The sequence below is a fragment of the Oncorhynchus masou genome, unplaced genomic scaffold, assembly GCF_036934945.1.
Source record: "Oncorhynchus masou masou isolate Uvic2021 unplaced genomic scaffold, UVic_Omas_1.1 unplaced_scaffold_2374, whole genome shotgun sequence".
Classification (NCBI taxonomy): Eukaryota; Metazoa; Chordata; class Actinopteri; order Salmoniformes; family Salmonidae; genus Oncorhynchus; species Oncorhynchus masou.
Window position 1 is genome coordinate 2,919 of NW_027008833.1, and position 24,591 is coordinate 27,509.

Consider the following 24,591-nt stretch of genomic DNA (forward strand, 5'->3'; position numbering starts at 1 on the left):
ACATTCTAGTACCGTACGGCAGCCTCTCTGTTACGTGAACATTCTAGAACCGTACGGCAGCCTCTCTGTTACTTTAACATTCTAGTACCGTACGGCAGCCTCTCTGTTACGTGAACATTCTAGTACCGTACGGCAGCCTCTCTGTTACGTGAACATTCTTGTACCGTACGGCAGCCTCTATGTTACGTGAACATTCTAGTACTGTACAGCAGCCTCTATGTTACGTGAACATTCTAGTACCGTACAACAGCCTCTCTGTTACGTGAACATTCTAGTACCGTACGGCAGCCTCTATGTTACGTGAACATTCTAGTACCGTACGGCAGCCTCTATGTTACGTGAACATTCTAGTACCGTACGGCAGCCTCTATGTTACGTGAACATTCTAGTACCGTACGGCAGCTTCTATGTTACGTGAACATTCTAGTACCGTACGGCAGCCTCTGTTACGTGAACATTCTAGTACCGTACGGCAGCCTCTCTGTTACGTGAACATTCTAGTACCGTACGGCAGCCTCTATGTTACGTGAACATTCTAGTACCGTACGGTAACCTCTGTTACGTGAACATTCTAGTACTGTACGGTAACCTCTGTTACTTGAACATTCTGGTACCGTACGGTAACCTCTATGTTACGTGGACATTCTAGTACCGTACGGTAACCTCTCTGTTACGTGGACATTCTAGTACCGTACGGTAACCTCTATGTTACGTGACCATTCTAGTACCGTACGGCAGCCTCTCTGTTACTTGAACATTCTAGTACCGTACGGCAGCCTCTCTGTTACGTGAACATTCTAGAACCGTACGGCAGCCTCTCTGTTACTTTAACATTCTAGTACCGTACGGTAACCTCTATGTTACATGACCATTCTAGTACCGTACGGCAGCCTCTCTGTTACGTGAACATTCTAGTACCGTACGGCAGCCTCTCTGTTACGTGAACATTCTAGAACCGTACGGCAGCCTCTCTGTTACTTGAACATTCTAGTACCGTACGGCAGCCTCTCTGTTACGTGAACATTCTAGTACCGCACGGCAGCCTCTCTGTTACGTGAACATTCTAGTACCGTACGGCAGCCTCTATGTTACGTGAACATTCTAGTACCGTACAGCAGCCTCTATGTTACGTGAACATTCTAGTACCGTACAGCAGCCTCTCTGTTACGTGAACATTCTAGTACCGTACGGCAGCCTCTATGTTACGTGAACATTCTAGTACCGTACGGCAGCTTCTATGTTACGTGAACATTCTAGTACCGTACGGCAGCCTCTATGTTACGTGAACATTCTAGTACGTACGGCAGCCTCTATGTTACGTGAACATTCTAGTACCGTACGGCAGCCTCTCTGTTACATGAACATTCTAGTACCGTACGGTAACCTCTATAATTACGTGAACATTCTAGTACCGACGGCAGCCTCTCTGTTACGTGAACATTCTAGTACCGTACGGCAGCCTCTATGTTACGTGAACATTCTAGTACCGCACGGTAACCTCTGTTACGTGAACATTCTAGTACCGTACGGTAACCTCTATGTTACGTGAACATTCTAGTACCGTACGGCAGCCTCTCTGTTACGTGAACATTCTAGTACCGTACGGCAGCCTCTATGTTACGTGAACATTCTAGTACCGCCGGTAACCTCTGTTACGTGAACATTCTAGTACCGTACGGCAGCCTTTCTATTACGTGAACATTCTGGTACCGTACGGCAGCCTCTCTGTTACGTGAACATTCGGTACGGTAACCTCTCTGTTGCGTCAACATTCCGGTACGGTAACCTCTCTGTTACGTGAACATTCTAGTACTGTACGGTAACCTCTGTTACTTGAACATTCTGGTACCGTACGGTAACCTCTATGTTACGTGGACATTCTAGTACCGTACGGTAACCTCTCTGTTACGTGGACATTCTAGTACCGTACGGTAACCTCTATGTTACGTGACCATTCTAGTACCGTACGGCAGCCTCTCTGTTACTTGAACATTCTAGTACCGTACGGCAGCCTCTCTGTTACGTGAACATTCTAGAACCGTACGGCAGCCTCTCTGTTACTTTAACATTCTAGTACCGTACGGCAGCCTCTCTGTTACGTGAACATTCTAGTACCGTACGGCAGCCTCTCTGTTACGTGAACATTCTTGTACCGTACGGCAGCCTCTATGTTACGTGAACATTCTAGTACTGTACAGCAGCCTCTATGTTACGTGAACATTCTAGTACCGTACAACAGCCTCTCTGTTACGTGAACATTCTAGTACCGTACGGCAGCCTCTATGTTACGTGAACATTCTAGTACCGTACGGCAGCCTCTATGTTACGTGAACATTCTAGTACCGTACGGCAGCCTCTATGTTACGTGAACATTCTAGTACCGTACGGCAGCTTCTATGTTACGTGAACATTCTAGTACCGTACGGCAGCCTCTGTTACGTGAACATTCTAGTACCGTACGGCAGCCTCTCTGTTACGTGAACATTCTAGTACCGTACGGCAGCCTCTATGTTACGTGAACATTCTAGTACCGTACGGTAACCTCTCTGTTACGTGAACATTCTAGTACCGGTCTTCTATGTTACGTACGGTAACCTCTATGTTACGTGAACATTCTAGTACCGTACGGCAGCCTCTCTGTTACGTGAACATTCTAGTACCGTACGGCAGCCTCTATGTTACGTGAACATTCTAGTACCGTACGGTAACCTCTGTTACGTGAACATTCTAGTACCGTACGGCAGCCTCTCTATTACGTGAACATTCTGGTACCGTACGGCATCCTCTCTGTTACGTGAACATTCCGGTATGGTAACCTATCTGTTGCGTCAACATTCCGGTACGGTAACCTCTCTGTTACGTGAACATTCGTGATAAATGATGACTTGAGTCAAACTGTTAACGAGATGAAAATAAGCCCATAAAGTCTCACAAATAATCCACACAGCAGTTTGGACTTGGACTGAAGTCTAACTGTCTTGGTTCTTTGTCCTCCTGAAGAATGGACTGGTTCAAGTTACAGCGCTTTGAGAAGGCCTTCAATACCACCTCCACCAGAATGGTCACCAAGAAAGGAGTGAAGTAAGTCACTGCGCTGTTTGACCTCCTTATGTCAATCTCTCTCCATCCCCACTCTATCATCTCTACCCTGTCTCTCTTATCTCTGTCTCGCTTGTTCCCCTCTCTCTTCCTCTCTTCCCCTCTCTCTTCTTCTCACTCTATCATCTCTACCCTGTCTCTCTTATCTCTGTCTCGCTTGTTCCCCTTTCTCTTCCTCTCACTCTATCATCTCTACCCTGTCTCTCTTATCTCTGTCTCGCTTGTTCCCCTCTCTCTTCCTCTCACTCTATCATCTCTACCCTGTTTCTCTTATCTGTCTCGCTTGTTCCCCTCTCTTCCTCTCACTCTATCATCTCTACCCTGTCTCTCTTATCACTGTCTCGCTTGTTCCCCTCTCTCTTCCTCTCACTCTATCATCTCTACCCTGTCTCTCTTATCTCTGTCTCGCTTGTTCCCCTCTCTCTTCCTCTCACTCTATCATCTCTACCCTGTTTCTCTTATCTGTCTCGCTTGTTCCCCTCTCTCTTCCTCTCACTCTATCATCTCTACCCTGTCTCTCTTATCTCTGTCTCGCTTGTTCCCCTCTCTCTTCCTCTCACTCTATCATCTCTACCCTGTCTCTCTTATCTCTGTCTCGCTTGTTCCCCTCTCTCTTCCTCTCACTCTATCATCTCTATCCTGTCTCGCTTGTTCCCCTCTCTCTTCCTCTCACTCTATCATCTCTACCCTGTCTCTCTTATCTCTGTCTCGCTTGTTCCCCTCTCTCTTCCTCTCACTCTATCATCTCTACCCTGTCTCTCTTATCTCTGTCTCGCTTGTTCCCCTCTCTCTTCCTCTCACTCTATCATCTCTATCCTGTCTCTCTTATCTCTGTCTCGCTTGTTCCCCTCTCTCTTCCTCTCACTCTATCATTTCTATCCTGTCTCTCTTATCTCTGTCTCGCTTGTTCCACTCTCTCTTCCTCTCACTATCATGTTTCTCTTATCTGTCTCGCTTGTTCCCCTCTCTCTTTCTCTCTCCATCCCCACTCTATCATCTCTATTATCTCTGTCTTGCTTGCTCCCTTCTCTCTCGCTCTCCCTCTCTCGGTGTGTCTTTCTTGCTAGTTCCCCTCTATCTCTTCCTCTCTTTCCCTCTGTCTCTCTCTATTCAACCCCCAGCCTGTATGTATTCTGTGAGGTCAGAATTTAAATCCCTTCATGATGATCCATCCTGTTTTATGTTTGTTGTGTCTCTGTCTCTCTACTGTATGAACCCTAAGGTGTTGTCTCTCTACTGTATAAACCCTAAGGTGTTGTCTCTCTACTGTATAAACCCTAAGGTGTTGTCTCTCTCTCTACTGTATAAACCCCAAGGTGTTGTCTCTGTCTCTCTACTGTATAAACCCTAAGGTGTTGTCTCTCTACTGTATAAACCCTAAGGTGTTGTCTCTCTACTGTATAAACCCTAAGGTGTTGTCTCTCTAATGTATAAACCCTAAGGTGTGGTCTCTCTCTCTCTACGGTATGAACCCTAAGGTGTTGTCTCTCTACTGTATGAACCCTAAGGTGTTGTCTCTCTACTGTATAAACCCTAAGGTGTTGTCTCTCTACTGTATAAACCCTAAGCTGTTGTCTCTCTACTGTATAAACCCTAAGGTGTTGTCTCTCTACTGTATAAACCCTAAGGTGTTGTCTCTCTACTGTATAAACCCCAAGGTGTTGTCTCTCTACTGTATAAACCCTAAGGTGTTGTCTCTCTACTGTATGAACCCTAAGGTGTTGTCTCTCTACTGTATAAACCCCAAGGTGTTGTCTCTCTACTGTATAAACCCTAAGGTGTTGTCTCTCTACTGTATAAACCCAAAGGTGTTGTCTCTCTACTGTATAAACCCTAAGGTGTTGTCTCTCTACTGTATAAACCCTAAGGTGTTGTCTCTCTACTGTATGAACCCTAAGGTGTTGTCTCTCTCTCTACTGTATAAACCCTAAGGTGTTGTCTCTCTACTGTATGAACCCTAAGGTGTTGTCTCTCTACTGTATAAACCCTAAGGTGTTGTCTCTCTACGGTATAAACCCTAAGGTGTTGTCTCTCTACTGTATGAACCCCAAGGTGTTGTCTCTCTACTGTATAAACCCTAAGGTGTTGTCTCTCTACGGTATAAACCCTAAGGTGTTGTCTCTCTCTCTACTATATAAACCCTAAGGTGTTGTCTCTCTCTCTACTGTATGAACCCTAAGGTGTTGTCTCTCTACTGTATAAACCCTAAGGTGTTGTCTCTCTACTGTATGAACCCTAAGGTGTTGTCTCTCTACTGTATAAACCCTAAGGTGTTGTCTCTCTACTGTATAAACCCTAAGGTGTTGTCTCTCTACTGTATGAACCCTAAGGTGTTGTCTCTCTACTGTATAAACCCCAAGGTGTTGTCTCTCTACTGTATAAACCCTAAGGTGTTGTCTCTCTACTGTATAAACCCTAAGGTGTTGTCTCTCTACTGTATAAACCCTAAGGTGTTGTCTCTCTACTGTATAAACCCTAAGGTGTTGTCTCTCTAGTATGTCTCTCTACTGTATAAACCCTAAGGTGTTGTCTCTCTACTGTATGAACCCTAAGGTGTTGTCTCTCTACTGTATAAACCCTAAGGTGTTGTCTCTCTACTGTATAAACCCTAAGGTGTTGTCTCTCTCTCTACGGTAAGAACCCTAAGGTGTTGTAAGGTGTTGTCTCTCTACTGTATAAACCCTAAGGTGTTGTCTCTCTACTGTATGAACCCTAAGGTGTTGTCTCTCTACTGTATAAACCCTAAGGTGTTGTCTCTCTCTCTCTACGGTATGAACCCTAAGGTGTTGTCTCTCTACGGTATGAACCCTAAGGTGTTGTCTCTCTACTGTATAAACCCTAAGGTGTTGTCTCTCTCTCTCTACAGTATGAACCCTAAGGTGTTGTCTCTCTACTGTATAAACCCCAAGGTGTTGTCTCTGTCTCTCTACTGTATGAACCCTAAGGTGTTGTCTCTCTACTGTATGAACCCTAAGGTGTTGTCTCTCTCTCTCTACGGTATGAACCCTAAGGTGTTGTCTCTCTACGGTATGAACCCTAAGGTGTTGTCTCTCTCTCTACTGTATAAACCCCAAGGTGTTGTCTCTGTCTCTCTACTGTATGAACCCTAAGGTGTTGTCTCTCTACTGTATGAACCCTAAGGTGTTGTCTCTCTCTCTCTACGGTATGAACCCTAAGGTGTTGTCTCTCTACTGTATGAACCCTAAGGTGTTGTCTCTCTACTGTATAAACCCTAAGGTGTTGTCTCTCTCTCTCTACGGTATGAACCCTAAGGTGTTGTCTCTCTACTGTATAACCCCTAAGGTGTTGTCTCTCTCTCTCTACGGTATGAACCCTAAGGTGTTGTCTCTCTCTCTCTACGGTATGAACCCTAAGGTGTTGTCTCTCTACTGTATGAACCCTAAGGTGTTGTCTCTCTCTCTCTACGGTATGAACCCTAAGGTGTTGTCTCTCTACTGTATAAACCCTAAGGTGTTGCCTCTCTACTGTATAAACCCCAAGGTGTTGTCTCTCTACGGTATGAACCCTAAGGTGTTGTCTCTCTACTGTATAAACACTAAGGTGTTGTCTCTCTACTGTATAAACCCAAAGGTGTTGTCTCTCTACTGTATAAACACTAAGGTGTTGTCTCTCTACTGTATAAACCCAAAGGTGTTGTCTCTCTACTGTATGAACCCTAAGGTGTTGTCTCTCTACTGTATGAACCCTAAGGTGTTGTCTCTCTACTGTATAAACCCTAAGGTGTTGTCTCTCTCTCTCTACGGTATGAACCCTAAGGTGTTGTCTCTCTACGGTATGAACCCTAAGGTGTTGTCTCTCTACTGTATAAACCCCAAGGTGTTGTCTCTCTACTGTATAAACCCTAAGGTGTTGTCTCTCTACTGTATAAACCCTAAGGTGTTGTCTCTCTACGGTATGAACCCTAAGGTGTTGTCTCTCTACTGTATAAACACTAAGGTGTTGTCTCTCTACTGTATAAACCCAAAGGTGTTGTCTCTCTACTGTATAAACACTAAGGTGTTGTCTCTCTACTGTATAAACCCAAAGGTGTTGTCTCTCTACTGTATGAACCCTAAGGTGTTGTCTCTCTACTGTATGAACCCTAAGGTGTTGTCTCTCTACGGTATGAACCCTAAGGTGTTTTCACTCTACTGGTGAACAGGTTTGCGTCTCTCGTTGTTTTTTTCTCTAGCTTTCTGTTGGTCAACAGCGTGGCGTTGCATGGTGACGGTTGTCCTATCTGCCAATCAGTGGAGAAACAGCTTCACACACTGTCCAGGGACCTCAACTGTTCACTACTACAGGTGGGTCTTCTACCACCCACACACCCTGTTCACCCACGACTGCGTGGCCAATCACGCCTCCAACTCAATCATTAAGTTTGCAGACGATACAACAGTAGTAGGCTTGATTACCAACAATGACGAGACAGCTTACAGGGAGAAGGTGAGGTTCTTCACCGCCTGGTACTGCAACTGCACCACCCGCAACCTCAGGGCTCTCCAGAGGGTAGTGTGGTCTCTCCAACCCATCACCGGGGACAAACTACCTGCCCTCCAGGACACCTAAACCACCCGATGTCACAGGAAGGCTGAAAAGATAATCAAGGACATCAACCACCCGAGCCACGTCCTGTTCACCCCGAGCTGGAACAGAGAGACTGAAAACAGCCTCTATCTCAAGGCCATCAGACTGTTAAATAGCCATCACTAGCCGGCTACAACCCGGTTACTCAACCCTGCACCTTAGAGATTTTACCACCCGGTTACTCAAACCTGCACCTTAGAGACTGCACCACCCGGTTACTCACCCCTGCACCTTAGAGACTGCACCACCCGGTTACTCACCCCTACACCTTAGAGACTGCACCACCCGGTTACTCACCCCTGCACCTTAGAGACTGCACCACCCGGTTACTCACCCCTACACCTTAGAGACTGCACCACCCGGTTACTCACCCCTGCACCTTAGAGACTGCACCACCCGGTTGCTCAACCCTGCACCTTAGAGACTGCACCACCCGGTTACTCACCCCTACACCTTAGAGACTGCACCACCCGGTTACTCACCCCTACACCTTAGAGACTGCACCACCCGGTTGCTCAACCCTGCACCTTAGAGACTGCACCACCCGGTTACTCACCCCTACACCTTAGAGACTGCACCACCCGGTTACTCACCCCTGCACCTTAGAGACTGCACCACCCGGTTGCTCACCCCTACACCTTAGAGACTGCACCACCCGGTTACTCAACTCTGCACCTTAGAGGATGCTGCTCTATATACATAGACATGGAAACACTGGTCACTTTAATAATGGAACACTTTAATCATGTTTACATACTGTTTAACTCATAACTACATTTCAGCCTTATTCTAAAATGGATTTTTAAAATGTTTTTCTTCAATCTACACACAATACCCCATCATGACAAAGAGAAAACAGGTTTTCCTAATTTATTCAAATTTAAAAACTGAAATACTTTATGTACATAAGTATTCAGACCCGTTGCTAGGAGACTCGAAATTGAGCTCAGGTACATCCTGTTTCTATTGATCATCCTTGATGTTTCTACAACCTGATAAGAGTCCACCTGGTGGTAAATTCAATTGAATGAATATGATTTGGAAAGGCACACACCTGTCTATATAAGGTCTCACAGTTGACAGTGCATTTCAGAGCAAAAAAACAAGCCATGAGGTTGAAGAAATTGTCCGTAGAGCTCCGAGACAGGATTGTGTTGAGGCACAGATCTGAGGAAGGGTCCCAAAAAATGTCTGCAGCATTGAAGGTCCCCAAGAACACAGTGACCTCCATCATTCTTAAATGGAGGAAGTTTGGAACCACCAAGACTCTTCCGGGAGCTGGCTGCCTGGAAAAACTAAGCAATCGGGGGAGAAGGGCCTTGGAAAATATTGCACGCGCGATAAAACAGTGTGTATATTGCGACTGTATGTACAACAATGCTCCTCTCCTCTGTTTCACTTTAATGTTTTGTTATCTGCCAGAATTCTGAGTCCAGCATTATAAGAGAATACTGCCAAGACGCGTGGACCTATCCTTCCACTACACCTATCATCCTGCAGGTAGATGCAATCTTTATTACATAGTAACAACCACTACACTGTTACATAGTAACAACCACTACACTGTTACATAGTAACAACCACTACACTGTTACATAGTAATAACCCCTGTTACATAGTAATAACCCCTGTTACATAGTAACAACCACTACACTGTTACATAGTAATAACCTCTGTTACATAGTAACAACCACTACACTGTTACATAGTAATAACCACTACACTGTTACATAGTAATAACCACTACACCGTTACATAGTAATAACCACTACACTGTTACATAGTAATAACCCCTGTTACATAGTAACAACCACTACTCTGTTACATAGTAATAACCCCTGTTACATAGTAACAACTACTACACTGTTACATAGTAACAACCCCTGTTACATAGTAACAACCACTACTCTGTTACATAGTAATAACCCCTACTCTGTTACATAGTAATAACCCCTGTTACATAGTAACAACCACTACACTGTTACATAGTAACAACCCCTGTTACATAGTAACAACCACTACTCTGTTACATAGTAACAACCCCTGTTACATAGTAACAACCCCTGTTACATAGTAACAACCACTACTCTGTTACATAGTAATAACCCCTACTCTGTTACATAGTAATAACCCCTGTTACATAGTAACAACCACTACACTGTTACATAGTAATAACCACTACACTGTTACATAGTAATAACCACAACACTGTTACATAGTAATAACCACTACACTGTTACATAGTAACAACCACTACACTGTTACATAGTAATAACCACTACACTGTTACATAGTAATAACCCGTTACATAGTAATAACCACTACACGGTTATAGTAATAACCCCTGTTACATAGTAATAACCCCTGTTACATAGTAATAACAACTACACTGTTACATAGTAACAACCCCTGTTACATAGTAACAACCACTACTCTGTTACATAGTAATAACCCCTGTTACATAGTAACAACTACTACACTGTTACATAGTAACAACCCCTGTTACATAGTAACAACCACTACTCTGTTACATAGTAATAACCCCTACTCTGTTACATAGTAATAACCCCTGTTACATAGTAACAACCACTACACTGTTACATAGTAACAACCCCTGTTACATAGTAACAACCACTACTCTGTTACATAGTAACAACCCCTGTTACATAGTAATAACCCCTGTTACATAGTAACAACCCCTGTTACATAGTAACAACCACTACTCTGTTACATAGTAATAACCCCTACTCTGTTACATAGTAATAACCCCTGTTACATAGTAACAACCACTACACTGTTACATAGTAATAACCACTACACTGTTACATAGTAATAACCACAACACTGTTACATAGTAATAACCACTACACTGTTACATAGTAACAACCACTACACTGTTACATAGTAATAACCACTACACTGTTACATAGTAATAACCCGTTACATAGTAATAACCACTACACGGTTATAGTAATAACCCCTGTTACATAGTAATAACCCCTGTTACATAGTAATAACAACTACACTGTTACATAGTAATAACCCCTGTTACATAGTAATAACAACTACACTGTTACATAGTAATAACCACTACACTGTTACTTGGTAATAACCCCTGTTACATAGTAACAACCACTACACTGTTACATAGTAACAACTACTACACTGTTACATAGTAATATCCCCTGTTACATAGTAACAACCACTACACTGTTAAATAGTAATAACCCCTGTTACATAGTAATGACCCCTGTTACATAGTAACAACCACTACTCTGTTACATAGTAATAACCCCTACTCTGTTACATAGTAATAACCCCTGTTACATAGTAACAACCACTACACTGTTACATAGTAATAACCACTACACTGTTACATAGTAATAACCACAACACTGTTACATAGTAATAACCACTACACTGTTACATAGTAACAACCACTACACTGTTACATAGTAATAACCACTACACTGTTACATAGTAATAACCCGTTACATAGTAATAACCACTACACGGTTATAGTAATAACCCCTGTTACATAGTAATAACCCCTGTTACATAGTAATAACAACTACACTGTTACATAGTAATAACCCCTGTTACATAGTATTAACAACTACACTGTTACATAGTAATAACCCCTGTTACATAGTAATAACCCCTGTTACATAGTAATAACAACTACACTGTTACATAGTAATAACCCCTGTTACATAGTAATAACAACTACACTGTTACATAGTAATAACCACTACACTGTTACTTGGTAATAACCCCTGTTACATAGTAACAACCACTACACTGTTACATAGTAACAACTACTACACTGTTACATAGTAATATCCCCTGTTACATAGTAACAACCACTACACTGTTAAATAGTAATAACCCCTGTTACATAGTAATAACCCCTGTTACACAGTAATAACCACTACACTGTTACATAGTAACAACCACAACACTGTTATAGTAATAACCCCTGTTACATAGTAATAACCACTACACTGTTATAGTAATAACCCCTGATAAATAGTAGCAACCCTTGTTACATAGTAATAACCCCTGTTACATAGTAATAACAACTACACTGTTACATAGTAATAACCCCTGTTACATAGTAATAACAACTACACTGTTACATAGTAATAACCCCTGTTACATAGTAACAACCCCTGTTACATAGTAATAACAACTACACTGTTACATAGTAATAACCACTGTTACATAGTAATAACCCCTGTTACATAGTAATAACAACTACACTGTTACATAGTAATAACCCCTGTTACATAGTAATAACTACACTGTTACATAGTACTAACCACTACACTGTTACATAGTAATAACCCCTGTTACATAGTAACAACCACTACACTGTTACATAGTAACAACTATTACACTGTTACATAGTAATATCCCCTGTTACATAGTAACAACCACTACACTGTTAAATAGTAATAACCCCTGTTAGATAGTAATAACCCCTGTTACATAGTAATAACCACTACACTGTTACACAGTAATAACCACTACACTGTTACATAGTAACAACCACAACACTGTTATAGTAATAACCCCTGTTACATAGTAACAACCCCTGTTGCATAGTAACAACCACTACACTGTTACATAGTAACAACCACTACACTGTTACATAGTAACAACCACTACACTGTTACATAGTAATAACCCCTGTTACATAGTAATAACCATTACACTGTTACATAGTAACAACCACTACACTGTTACATAGTAATACCCACTACACTGTTACATAGTAACAACCACTACACTGTTACATAGTAATAACCACTACACTGTTATAGTTATAACCCCTGTTACATAGTAATAACCACTACACTGTTACATAGTAACAACCACTACACTGTTACATAGTAATAACCACTACACTGTTACATAGTAACAACCACTACACTGTTACATAGTAATAACCCCTGTTACATAGTAACAACCACTACACTCTTACATAGTAACAACCACTACACTGTTACATAGTAATAACCCCTGTTACATAGTAACAACCACTACACTGTTACATAGTAATAACGACTACACTGTTACATAGTAACAACCACTACACTGTTACATATTAATAACCCCTGTTACATAGTAACAACCACTACACTGTTACATAGTAACAACCACTGCACTGTTATAGTAATAACCCTGATATATAGTAACAACCCCTGTTACATAGTAACAACCACTACACTGTTACATAGTAATAACCACTACACGGTTACATTGTAATAACCACTACACTGTTATAGTAATAACCCCTGATAAATAGTAACAACCCCTGTTACATAGTAATAACCCCTGTTACATAGTAATAACAACTACACTGTTACATAGTAATAACCACTACACTGTTACATAGTAATAACCCCTATTACATAGTAACAACCCCTGTTACATAGTAACAACCACTACACTGTTACATAGTGACAACCACTACACTGTTACATAGTGACAACCACTACACTGTTAAATAGTAATAACCACTACACTGTTACATAGTAATAACCCCTGTTACATAGTAACAACCCGTTACATAGTAATAACAACTACACTGTTAAATAGTAATAACCACTACACTGTTACATAGTAATAACCCCTGTTACATAGTAATAACCCCTGTTACATAGTAATAACCACCACACTGTTAAATAGTAATAACCACTACACTGTTACATAGTAATAACCACTACACTGTTACATAGTAACAACCACTTCACTGTTATATAGTAACAACCCCTGTTACATAGTAATAACCACTACACTGTTACACAGTAATAACCATTACACTGTTACATAGTAACAACCACAACACTGTTATAGTAATAACCCCTGTTACATAGTAACAACCCCTGTTACATAGTAACAACCACTACACTGTTACATAGTAACAACCACTACACTGTTACATAGTAACAACCACTACACTGTTACATAGTAATAACCACTACACTGGTACATAGTAATAACCACTACACTGTTACATAGTAATAACCCCTGTTACATAGTAATAACCACTACACTGTTACATAGTAACAACCACTACACTGTTACATAGTAACAGCCACTACACTGTTACATAGTAATAACCCCGTTACATAGTAACAACCACTACACTGTTACATAGTAACAACCACTACACTGTTACATAGTTATAACCACTACACTGTTACATAGTAACAACCACTGCACTGTTACATAGTAATAACCACTACACTGTTACATAGTAATAACCCCTGTTACATAGTAACAACCACTACACTGTTACATAGTAATAACCACTACACTGTTACATAGTAATAACCCCTGTTACATAGTAACAACGACTACACTGTTACATAGTTATAACCACTACACTGTTACATAGTAACAACCACTACACTGTTACATAGTAATAACCCCTGTTACATAGTAATAACAACTACACTGTTACATAGTAATAACCACTACACTGTTACATAGTAATAACCCCTATTACATAGTAACAACCCCTGTTACATAGTAACAACCGCTACACTGTTAAATAGTAATAACCCCTGTTACATAGTTATAACCACTACACTGTTATAGTAATAACCCCTGTTACATAGTAATACCCACTACACTGTTACACAGTAATAACCCCGTTACATAGTAACAACCACTACACTTTTACATAGTAATAACCCCTGTTACATAGTAATAACAACTACACTGTTACATAGTAATAACCACTACACTGTTACATAGTAATAACCCCTGTTACATAGTAACAACCACTACACTTTTACATAGTAATAGCCCCTGTTACATAGTAATAACAACTACACTGTTACATAGTAATAACCACTACACTGTTATATAATAACCCCTGTTACATAGTAACAACCACTACACTGTTACATAGTAACAACCCCTGTTACATAGTAATACCCACTACACTGTTACACAGTAATAACCCCGTTACATAGTAACAACCACTACACTGTTACATAGTAATAACCACTACACTGTTACATAGTAACAACCACTACACTGGTACATAGTAACAACCCCTGTTACATAGTAATAACCCCTGTTAAATAGTAATAACCACTACACTGTTACATAGTAATAACCCCTGTTACATAGTAATAACCCCATTACATAGTAATAACCCCTGTTACACAGTAATAACCACTACACTGGTACATAGTAACAACCCCTGTTACATAGTAATAACCCGTTACATATTAACAACCACTACACTATTACATAGTAACAACCACTACACTGTTACATAGTAACAACCACTACACTGTTACATAGTAATAACCACTACACTGTTATAGTTATAACCCCTGTTACATAGTAATAACCACTACACTGTTACATAGTAACAACCACTACACTGTTACATAGTAATAACCACTACACTGTTACATAGTAACAACCACTACACTGTTACATAGTAATAACCCCTGTTACATAGTAACAACCCGTTACATAGTAACAACCACTACACTCTTACATAGTAACAACCACTACACTGTTACATAGTAATAACCCCTGTTACATAGTAACAACCACTACACTGTTACATAGTAATAACGACTACACTGTTACATAGTAACAACCACTACACTGTTACATATTAATAACCCCTGTTACATAGTAACAACCACTACACTGTTACATAGTAACAACCACTGCACTGTTATAGTAATAACCCCTGATATATAGTAACAACCCCTGTTACATAGTAACAACCACTACACTGTTACATAGTAATAACCACTACACGGTTACATTGTAATAACCACTACACTGTTATAGTAATAACCCCTGATAAATAGTAACAACCCCTGTTACCTAGTAATAACCCCTGTTACATAGTAATAACAACTACACTGTTACATAGTAATAACCACTACACTGTTACATAGTAATAACCCCTATTACATAGTAACAACCCCTGTTACATAGTAACAACCACTACACTGTTACATAGTGACAACCACTACACTGTTACATAGTGACAACCACTACACTGTTAAATAGTAATAACCACTACACTGTTACATAGTAATAACCCCTGTTACATAGTAACAACCACTACACTTTTACATAGTAATAGCCCCTGTTCCATAGTAATAACAACTACACTGTTACATAGTAATAACCACTACACTGTTACATAATAACCCCTGTTACATAGTAACAACCACTACACTGTTACATAGTAACAACCCCTGTTACATAGTAATACCCACTACACTGTTACACAGTAATAACCCCGTTACATAGTAACAACCACTACACTGTTACATAGTAATAACCACTACACTGTTACATAGTAACAACCACTACACTGGTACATAGTAACAACCCCTGTTACATAGTAATAACCCCTGTTACATAGTAACAACCACTTCACTGTTACATAGTAATAACCACTACACTGTTACATAGTAATAACCCCTGTTACATAGTAATAACCCCATTACATAGTAATAACCCCTGTTACACAGTAATAACCACTACACTGGTACATCGTAACAACCCCTGTTACATAGTAATAACCCGTTACATATTAACAACCACTACACTATTACATAGTAACAACCACTACACTGTTACATAGTAACAACCACTACACTGTTACATAGTAATAACCACTACACTGTTATAGTTATAACCCCTGTTACATAGTAATAACCACTACACTGTTACATAGTAACAACCACTACACTGTTACATAGTAATAACCACTACACTGTTACATAGTAACAACCACTACACTGTTACATAGTAATAACCCCTGTTACATAGTAACAACCACTACACTGTTACATAGTAACAACCACTGCACTGTTATAGTAATAACCCCTGATATATAGTAACAACCCCTGTTACATAGTAACAACCACTACACTGTTACATAGTAATAACCACTACACGGTTACATTGTAATAACCACTACACTGTTATAGTAATAACCCCTGATAAATAGTAACAACCCCTGTTACCTAGTAATAACCCCTGTTACATAGTAATAACAACTACACTGTTACATAGTAATAACCACTACACTGTTACATAGTAATAACCCCTATTACATAGTAACAACCCCTGTTACATAGTAACAACCACTACACTGTTACATAGTGACAACCACTACACTGTTACATAGTGACAACCACTACACTGTTACATAGTGACAACCACTACACTGTTAAATAGTAATAACCACTACACTGTTACATAGTAATAACCCCTGTTACATAGTAACAACCCGTTACATAGTAATAACAACTACACTGTTAAATAGTAATAACCACTACACTGTTACATAGTAATAACCCCTGTTACATAGTAATAACCCCTGTTACATAGTAATAACCACTACACTGTTAAATAGTAATAACCACTACACTGTTACATAGTAATAACCACTACACTGTTACATAGTAATAACCCCTGTTACATAGTAACAACCACTTCACTGTTATATAGTAACAACCCCTGTTACATAGTAATAACCACTACACTGTTACACAGTAATAACCATTACACTGTTACATAGTAACAACCACAACACTGTTATAGTAATAACCCCTGTTACATAGTAACAACCCCTGTTACATAGTAACAACCACTACACTGTTACATAGTAACAACCACTACACTGTTACATAGTAACAACCACTACACTGTTACATAGTAATAACCACTACACTGGTACATAGTAATAACCACTACACTGTTACATAGTAATAACCCCTGTTACATAGTAACAACCACTACACTTTTACATAGTAATAGCCCCTGTTACATAGTAATAACAACTACACTGTTACATAGTAATAACCACTACACTGTTACATAATAACCCCTGTTACATAGTAACAACCACTACACTGTTACATAGTAACAACCCCTGTTACATAGTAATACCCACTACACTGTTACACAGTAATAACCCCGTTACATAGTAACAACCACTACACTGTTACATAGTAATAACCACTACACTGTTACATAGTAACAACCCCTGTTACATAGTAACAACCACTACACTTTTACATAGTAACAACCACTACACTGTTACATAGTAACAACCACTACACTGGTACATAGTAACAACCCCTGTTACATAGTAATAACCCCTGTTACATAGTAACAACCACTTCACTGTTACATAGTAATAACCACTACACTGTTACATAGTAATAACCCCATTACATAGTAATAACCCCTGTTACACAGTAATAACCACTACACTGGTACATAGTAACAACCCCTGTTACATAGTAATAACCCGTTACATATTAACAACCACTACACTATTACATAGTAACAACCACTACACTGTTACATAGTAATAACCACTACACTGTTACATAGTAACAACCCCTGTTACATAGTAATAACCACTGTTACATAGTAACAACCACTACACTATTACATAGTAACAACCACTACACTGTTACATAGTAATAACCACTACACTGTTACATAGTAACAACCCCTGTTACATAGTAACAACCACTACACTGTTACATAGTAACAACCCCTGTTACATAGTAACAACCACTACACTGTTACATAGTAACAACCCCTGTTACATAGTAACAACCACTACACTGGTACATAGTAACAACCCCTGTTACATAGTAATAACCACTACACTATTACATAGTAACAACCACTACACTGTTACATAGTAATAACCCATGTTACATAGTAATAGACCACTACCCTGTTACATAGTAATAACCACTACACTGTTACATAGTAACAACCCCTGTTACATAGTAACAACCACTACACTATTACATAGTAACAACCACTACACTGTTACATAGTAATAACCCCTTTTACATAGTAACAACCACTACACTGTTACATAGTAACAACCCCTGTTACATAGTAACAACCACTACACTGTTACATAGTAATAACCCCTGTTACATAGTAAAAACCCCTGTTACATAGTAACAACCACTACACTGTTACATAGTAATAACCACTACACCGTTACATAGTAATAACCACTACACTGTTACATAGTAATAACCACTACACTGTTACATGTTACATGTTAATGCCCCTTCATGCTTCAAGAGATAAAGTGAGGAGAGTTTGTGTCCTGTTTTCAAGACGCTGCAGTTGTTTCTAATTTTCAAATGTATCTGGAACTTGTGACATCGACTTTTGTATTTTTCTGCACTATTTCATGTACCTGTTGGAAAGCCAGGTTTTCAACAGCTTTTCCTGTCCGTTTCTCCCTCAGCATTACCCTCTGTACCGGGTGAGTGATGCGGGCTGTACGGGTCGGGATGCTGCTCCTCCTGAAGAGCGCCACCTGCTGTTCAGAGAGAAGTACGACGTGCTGTCTCAGGAGGCCTCTCACAGGGTACGTGGACCACTGATAGACTGGTCCCAGATCAGTTTGTGCTCTTGCCAACCTCCATTGCTGTCATAATGAAGCCCAACGTGTTTTGAATAATAACTGACAGGGAGATGACATGACAACACGGACAGACTGGCAGCCACTATGGTCATCATGTTTTTAGTTTTTTTTAACGAGGCAAGTCAGTTAAGAACAAATTCTTATTTACAAAGACGGACCTAGGAACAGTGGATTTTTACCTTGTCAACTTGGGGATTCAATCCAGCAACCTTTCGGTTGCTGGCCCAACGCTCTAACCACTAGTCTTCCTGCCGCCCCGCTAGTCTTCCTGCCGCCCCGCTAGTCTTCCTGCCGCCCCGCTAGTCTTCCTGCCGCCCCGCTAGTCTACCTGCCTTCCCGCTAGTCTTCCTGCCTCCCCGCTAGTCTACCTGCCTCCCCGCTAGTCTACCTGCCTCCCCGCTAGTCTACCTGCCGCCCCACTAGTCTACCTGCCGCCCCGCTAGTCTACCTGCCTCTAACGACTAGTCTACCTGCCGCCCCACTAGTCTACCTGCCTCCCCTATAGTGTGGTCATCATGTTAGCTTTCCCCATCTATAGTGTGGTCATCATGTTAGCTTTCACCATCTATAGTGTGGTCATCATGTTAGCTTTCACCATCTATAGTGTGGTCATCATGTTAGCTTTCACCATCTATAGTGTGGTCATCATGTTAACTTTCACCATCTATAGTGTCATCATGTTAGCTTTCACCATCTATAGTGTGGTCATCATGTTAGCTTTCACCATCTATAGTGTGGTCATCATGTTAGCTTTCACCATCTAGTGTGGTCATCATGTTAACTTTCACCATCTATAGTGTCATCATGTTAGCTTTCACCATCTATAGTGTGGTCATCATGTTAGCTTTCACCATCTATAGTGTGGTCATCATGTTAGCTTTCCCCATCTATAGTGTGGTCATCATGTTAGCTTTCACCATCTATAGTGTGGTCATCATGTTAGCTTTCACCATCTATAGTGTGGTCATCATGTTAGCTTTCCCCATCTATAGTGTGGTCATCATGTTAACTTTCACCATCTATAGTGTCATCATGTTAGCTTTCACCATCTATAGTGTCATCATGTTAACTTTCACCATATATAGTGTCATCATGTTAGCTTTCACCATCTATAGTGTGGTCATCATGTTAGCTTTCCCCATCTATAGTGTGGTCATCATGTTAACTTTCACCATCTATAGTGTCATCATGTTAGCTTTCACCATCTATAGTGTCATCATGTTAACTTTCACCATCTATAGTGTCATCATGTTAGCTTTCACCATCTATAGTGTCATCATGTTAGCTTTCACCATCTATAGTGTGGCCAGTGGTCATCATGCAGCTCTCTCTGACCTCTCTGACCTCTCTGACCTCTCTTACTTATGGGCGTCTTGGTTATCCAGTAAATTATTAATTTGTTGAGGGCCTTTTCCCACATTTTCCCACATTTTGTTATGTTTCAGCCTTGTTCAAAAATGGATTAAATCGTTTTTTTCCCTCATCAATCTACACACAATACCCCACAATGACATCACAATACCCCATAATGACATCACAATACCCCACAATGACATCACAATACCCCATAATGACATCACAATACCCCACAATGACATCACAATACCCCACAATGACATCACAATACCCCACAATGACATCACAATATCCCACAATGACGCCACAATATCCCACAATGACATCACAATACCCCACAATGACACCACAATACCCCACAATGACACCACAATATCCCACAATGACACCACAATACCCCACAATGACACCACAATATCCCACAATGACACCACAATACCCCACAATGACACCACAATACCCCACAATGACACCACAATATCCCACAATGACACCACAATACCCCACAATGACACCACAATATCCCACAATGACATCACAATACCCCACAATGACACCACAATATCCCACAATGACACCACAATACCCCACAATGACACCACAATACCCCACAATGACATCACAATACCCCACAATGACACCACAATACCCCACAATGACATCACAATACCCCATAATGACATTTTTGAAAATGTATTTAAAAAAAATATAGAACTATCACATTTCCATAAGTACTCAGACCCTTTACTCAGTACTTTGTGGAAGCACCTTTGGCAGTGTTTACAGCCTTGGGTCTTCTTGGGTATGACGCTACAAGCTAGGAACCTCTCATTCTTCTCTGCAGATCCTCTCAAGCCCTGTCAGGTTGGATAGGGAGTTTTCAGCTGTCTCCAGACATGTTCAATCGGGTTCAAGTCTGGGCTCTGGCTAGGCCATTCAAGGACAGAGCCTTGTCCTGAAGCCACTCCTGCATTGTCTTGGCTGTGTGCTTAGGGTCATTGTCCTATTGGAAGGTGACCGTTCAATTTTTGGAACCCTTCCCCAGATCTCTGCCTCGACACAAGTTTTCTCTCTTTTTGTTTTCTCTTTGTCATTATGGGGTATTGTGTGTAGATTGATGAGGGGGGGGATAATTTGATCTATTTTAGAACGTAACAAAATGTGGAAAAAGGGGTCTGAATACTTTCTGAATGTAAAGTCAGATTTTCATCTCGTGATCAAAACACAGATACAGGAACTGAGTGTTTGATTGGTTCTCACCCTCCTTCCCAGCTGCTGCAGTGGTTTAAGCCCCGCCTGGTTCTCAGTGGCCACACCCACAGTGGTTGTCAGGTTCTCCATGACAACAAGTACCCAGAGATCAGTGTTCCGTCCTTCAACTGGAGGAACCGCAACAACCCCAGTTTCATACTGGTAAGTCACTAACTAACTAACTTAGAAATTAACTAATTATACCTACTGTACCGCAACTCTAATAATGCCTTGGTACCTCTTAGCCTGATCCCACATCAGTTTGTGCTTCAGCCATCTCCTTTAATCCCAGGATGTACACACACATCTCTACCTCTCTCTCTCCTCTCCCTCCGTCACCTCCCTCTCTCTGTCCTCCTCCTCTGTCACCCCCTCTCTCTCGTCCCTCTCTGTCACCCCCCCCTCTCTCCCTCTCCTCTCCCTCCGTCACATCTCTCTCCGTCACCCCCCCCCTCTCTCTCTCCATCCGTCACTCTCCATCCTACACCCCCCTCTCTCTCTCTTTCCTGTCCCTCCGTCACCCCCCTCTCTCTCTCTCTCTCTCTCCTCTCCCTCCGTCACCCCGCTCTCTCTCTTCTCCCTCCGTCAACCCCTCTCTCTCTTCTCCCTCCGTCAACCCCCTCTCTTCTCCCTCCGTCAACCCCCCTCTCTCTTCTCCCTCCGTCAACCCCCCTCTCTCTTCTCCCTCCGTCACCCCCTCTCTCTCTTCTCCCTCCGTCACCCCCCCCCTCTCTCTTCTCCCTCCGTCACCCCCTCTCTCTCTTCTCCCTCCGTCACCCCCCTCTCTCTCTTCTCCCTCCGTCACCCCCTCTCTCTCGTCTCCCTCCGTCACCCCCTCTCTCTCTTCTCCCTCCGTCACCCCCCTCTCTCTCTCTCTCTCTCTCTCTCTCTCTCTCTCTCTCTCCCTCCGTCACCCCGCTCTCTCTCTTCTCCCTCCGTCAACCCCCCTCTCTCTTCTCCCTCCGTCAACCCCCTCTCTCTTCTCCCTCCGTCACCCCCTTTCTCTCTTCTCCCTCCGTCACCCCCTCTCTCTCTTCTCCCTCCGTCACCCCCTCTCTCTTCTCCCTCCGTCACCCCCCTCTCTCTCTCTTCTCCCTCCGTCACCCCCCTCTCTCTCTTCTCCCTCCGTCACCCCCCTCTCTCTCGTCTCCCTCCGTCACCCCCTCTCTTTCTTCTCCCTCCGTCAACCCCCTCTCTCTTCTCCCTCCGTCAACCCCCTCTCTCTTCTCCCTCCGTCAACCCCCTCTCTCTTCTCCCTCCGTCACCCCCTCTCTCTCTTCTCCCTCCGTCACCCCCTCTCTCTCCCTCCGTCACCCCCCCTCTCTCTCCTCTCCAAGGGTTCGTTCTCCTCCAGTGGTTATGGCCTGTCTAAGTGTTTCCTTCCAGAGGAGAGTACAGTGATAGCCCTCTACTGCTCTACAGGAGCCAGCCTCCTCTTCCTCCTCCCTCTGGTCCACTGCCTGTGGATGCGAGGCCTTCTCCGATGCCTCATCCTCTGTCCAATCAGCAAACACAAGTTTCTCTGACGGTCTCAGGTAGAGGTTGTCCCTGACTGCTGAATGATACAGGGTGAGATATGGGCTACATCCCATCTCAAATGGCACCCTATTCCCTATTAAGTGCACTACTTTTAACCAGGTTAGCCCACAGGTGCTCTGGTAAGAAGTAGTGTACTACGTAGGGAATAGGGCGCAACTTGGGACGCAGACACGCTGTCCTCCCCCTAAAGCAGGGGTGGCTGGTGCTCCTGCCCTGGGAGGCTGCTGTGGGTTTGCAGGGTTGTGCTCCACCACAGCACTGACTGACATGTTCATGTGAACACAGGACCAAGTCTTGCTGGTTTGCTGACAGGTTTGTTAGAGTAGGGCTGAAACAAAAGCCTGCACACCCAGTAGCCTTCCAAAAGGAAAATTGGTCATCCTATTGGGAGGTAAAGTAATCTGACTCTAGATCTGTAGTTAAGGACAGCCTCTACCTGGAGAGAACCTGTGTGACCCCCTCCCCCCCACAGAGACTTGGACGTTTTTGAAATTCTGTATTTTTCTTTCTTTAAAGCTGTGAAATTCCACATTCCAAAAAGAACAAAGAACAGAGTTCAGGATAGAGAACGGGGGTCAAGATGGAGAACAGGGGTCAGGATAGAGAACAGGGGTCAGGATAGAGAACAGGGGTCAGGATAGAGAACAGGGGTCAGGATAGAGAACAGGGGTCAGGATAGAGGTCAGGGGTCAGGATAGAGGTCAGGGGTCAGGATAGAGAACAGGGGTCAGGATAGAGAACAGGGGTCAGGATAGAGAACAGGGGTCAGGATAGAGGTCAGGGGTCAGGATAGAGAACAGGGGTCAGGATAGAGGTCAGGGGTCAGGATAGAGAACAGGGGTCAGGATAGAGGTCAGGATAGAGAACAGGGGTCAGGATAGAGAACAGGGGTCAGGATAGAGGTCAGGGGTCAGGATAGAGGTCAGGACAGTGCATCAGGATAGAGAACAGACAACCTGATGCACTATCCTGACAACGCCAGAGGCCCGGAGCCAGTGTTTTCATACCCTCACCTTGTACAGAGGTCGTTGTCCTTGCTCTGGCGTTTGGAAACGGACCATTCAACTACGATGAAGGACAACTTCACTGTCAGTCATCTAGATGTTCCCCTCTTCGCACCAGGAAGTATACTGTCTCACTGTCTCCCATCTTCCTCTGTGTGGCCCGTAACCATGAAGCAACTCAGAGGAGCTGATCTAGGATCAGGCTGTCCAGGTCATCTTCAGGGGCTCCCGAGTGGCGCAGCGGTCTAAGGCACTGCATCTCAGTGCTAGAGGCGTCACAAC

General features: G+C 42.3%; 1 protein-coding gene across 1 annotated transcript; it reads left to right on the plus strand.

The window, feature by feature from the left end:
- Positions 1-3,001: 3,001 nt before the first annotated feature.
- On the plus strand, positions 3,002-24,023 carry LOC135533418 (metallophosphoesterase 1-like). The gene is made up of 6 exons (XM_064960749.1): positions 3,002-3,081; positions 7,292-7,403; positions 9,109-9,186; positions 18,980-19,102; positions 21,788-21,928; positions 23,104-24,023. Exons 1-6 carry the CDS (start codon positions 3,002-3,004, stop codon positions 23,290-23,292), a joined length of 723 nt encoding a protein of 240 aa, XP_064816821.1. The 3' UTR covers positions 23,293-24,023.
- The last annotated feature ends 568 nt before the right edge of the window (positions 24,024-24,591 follow it).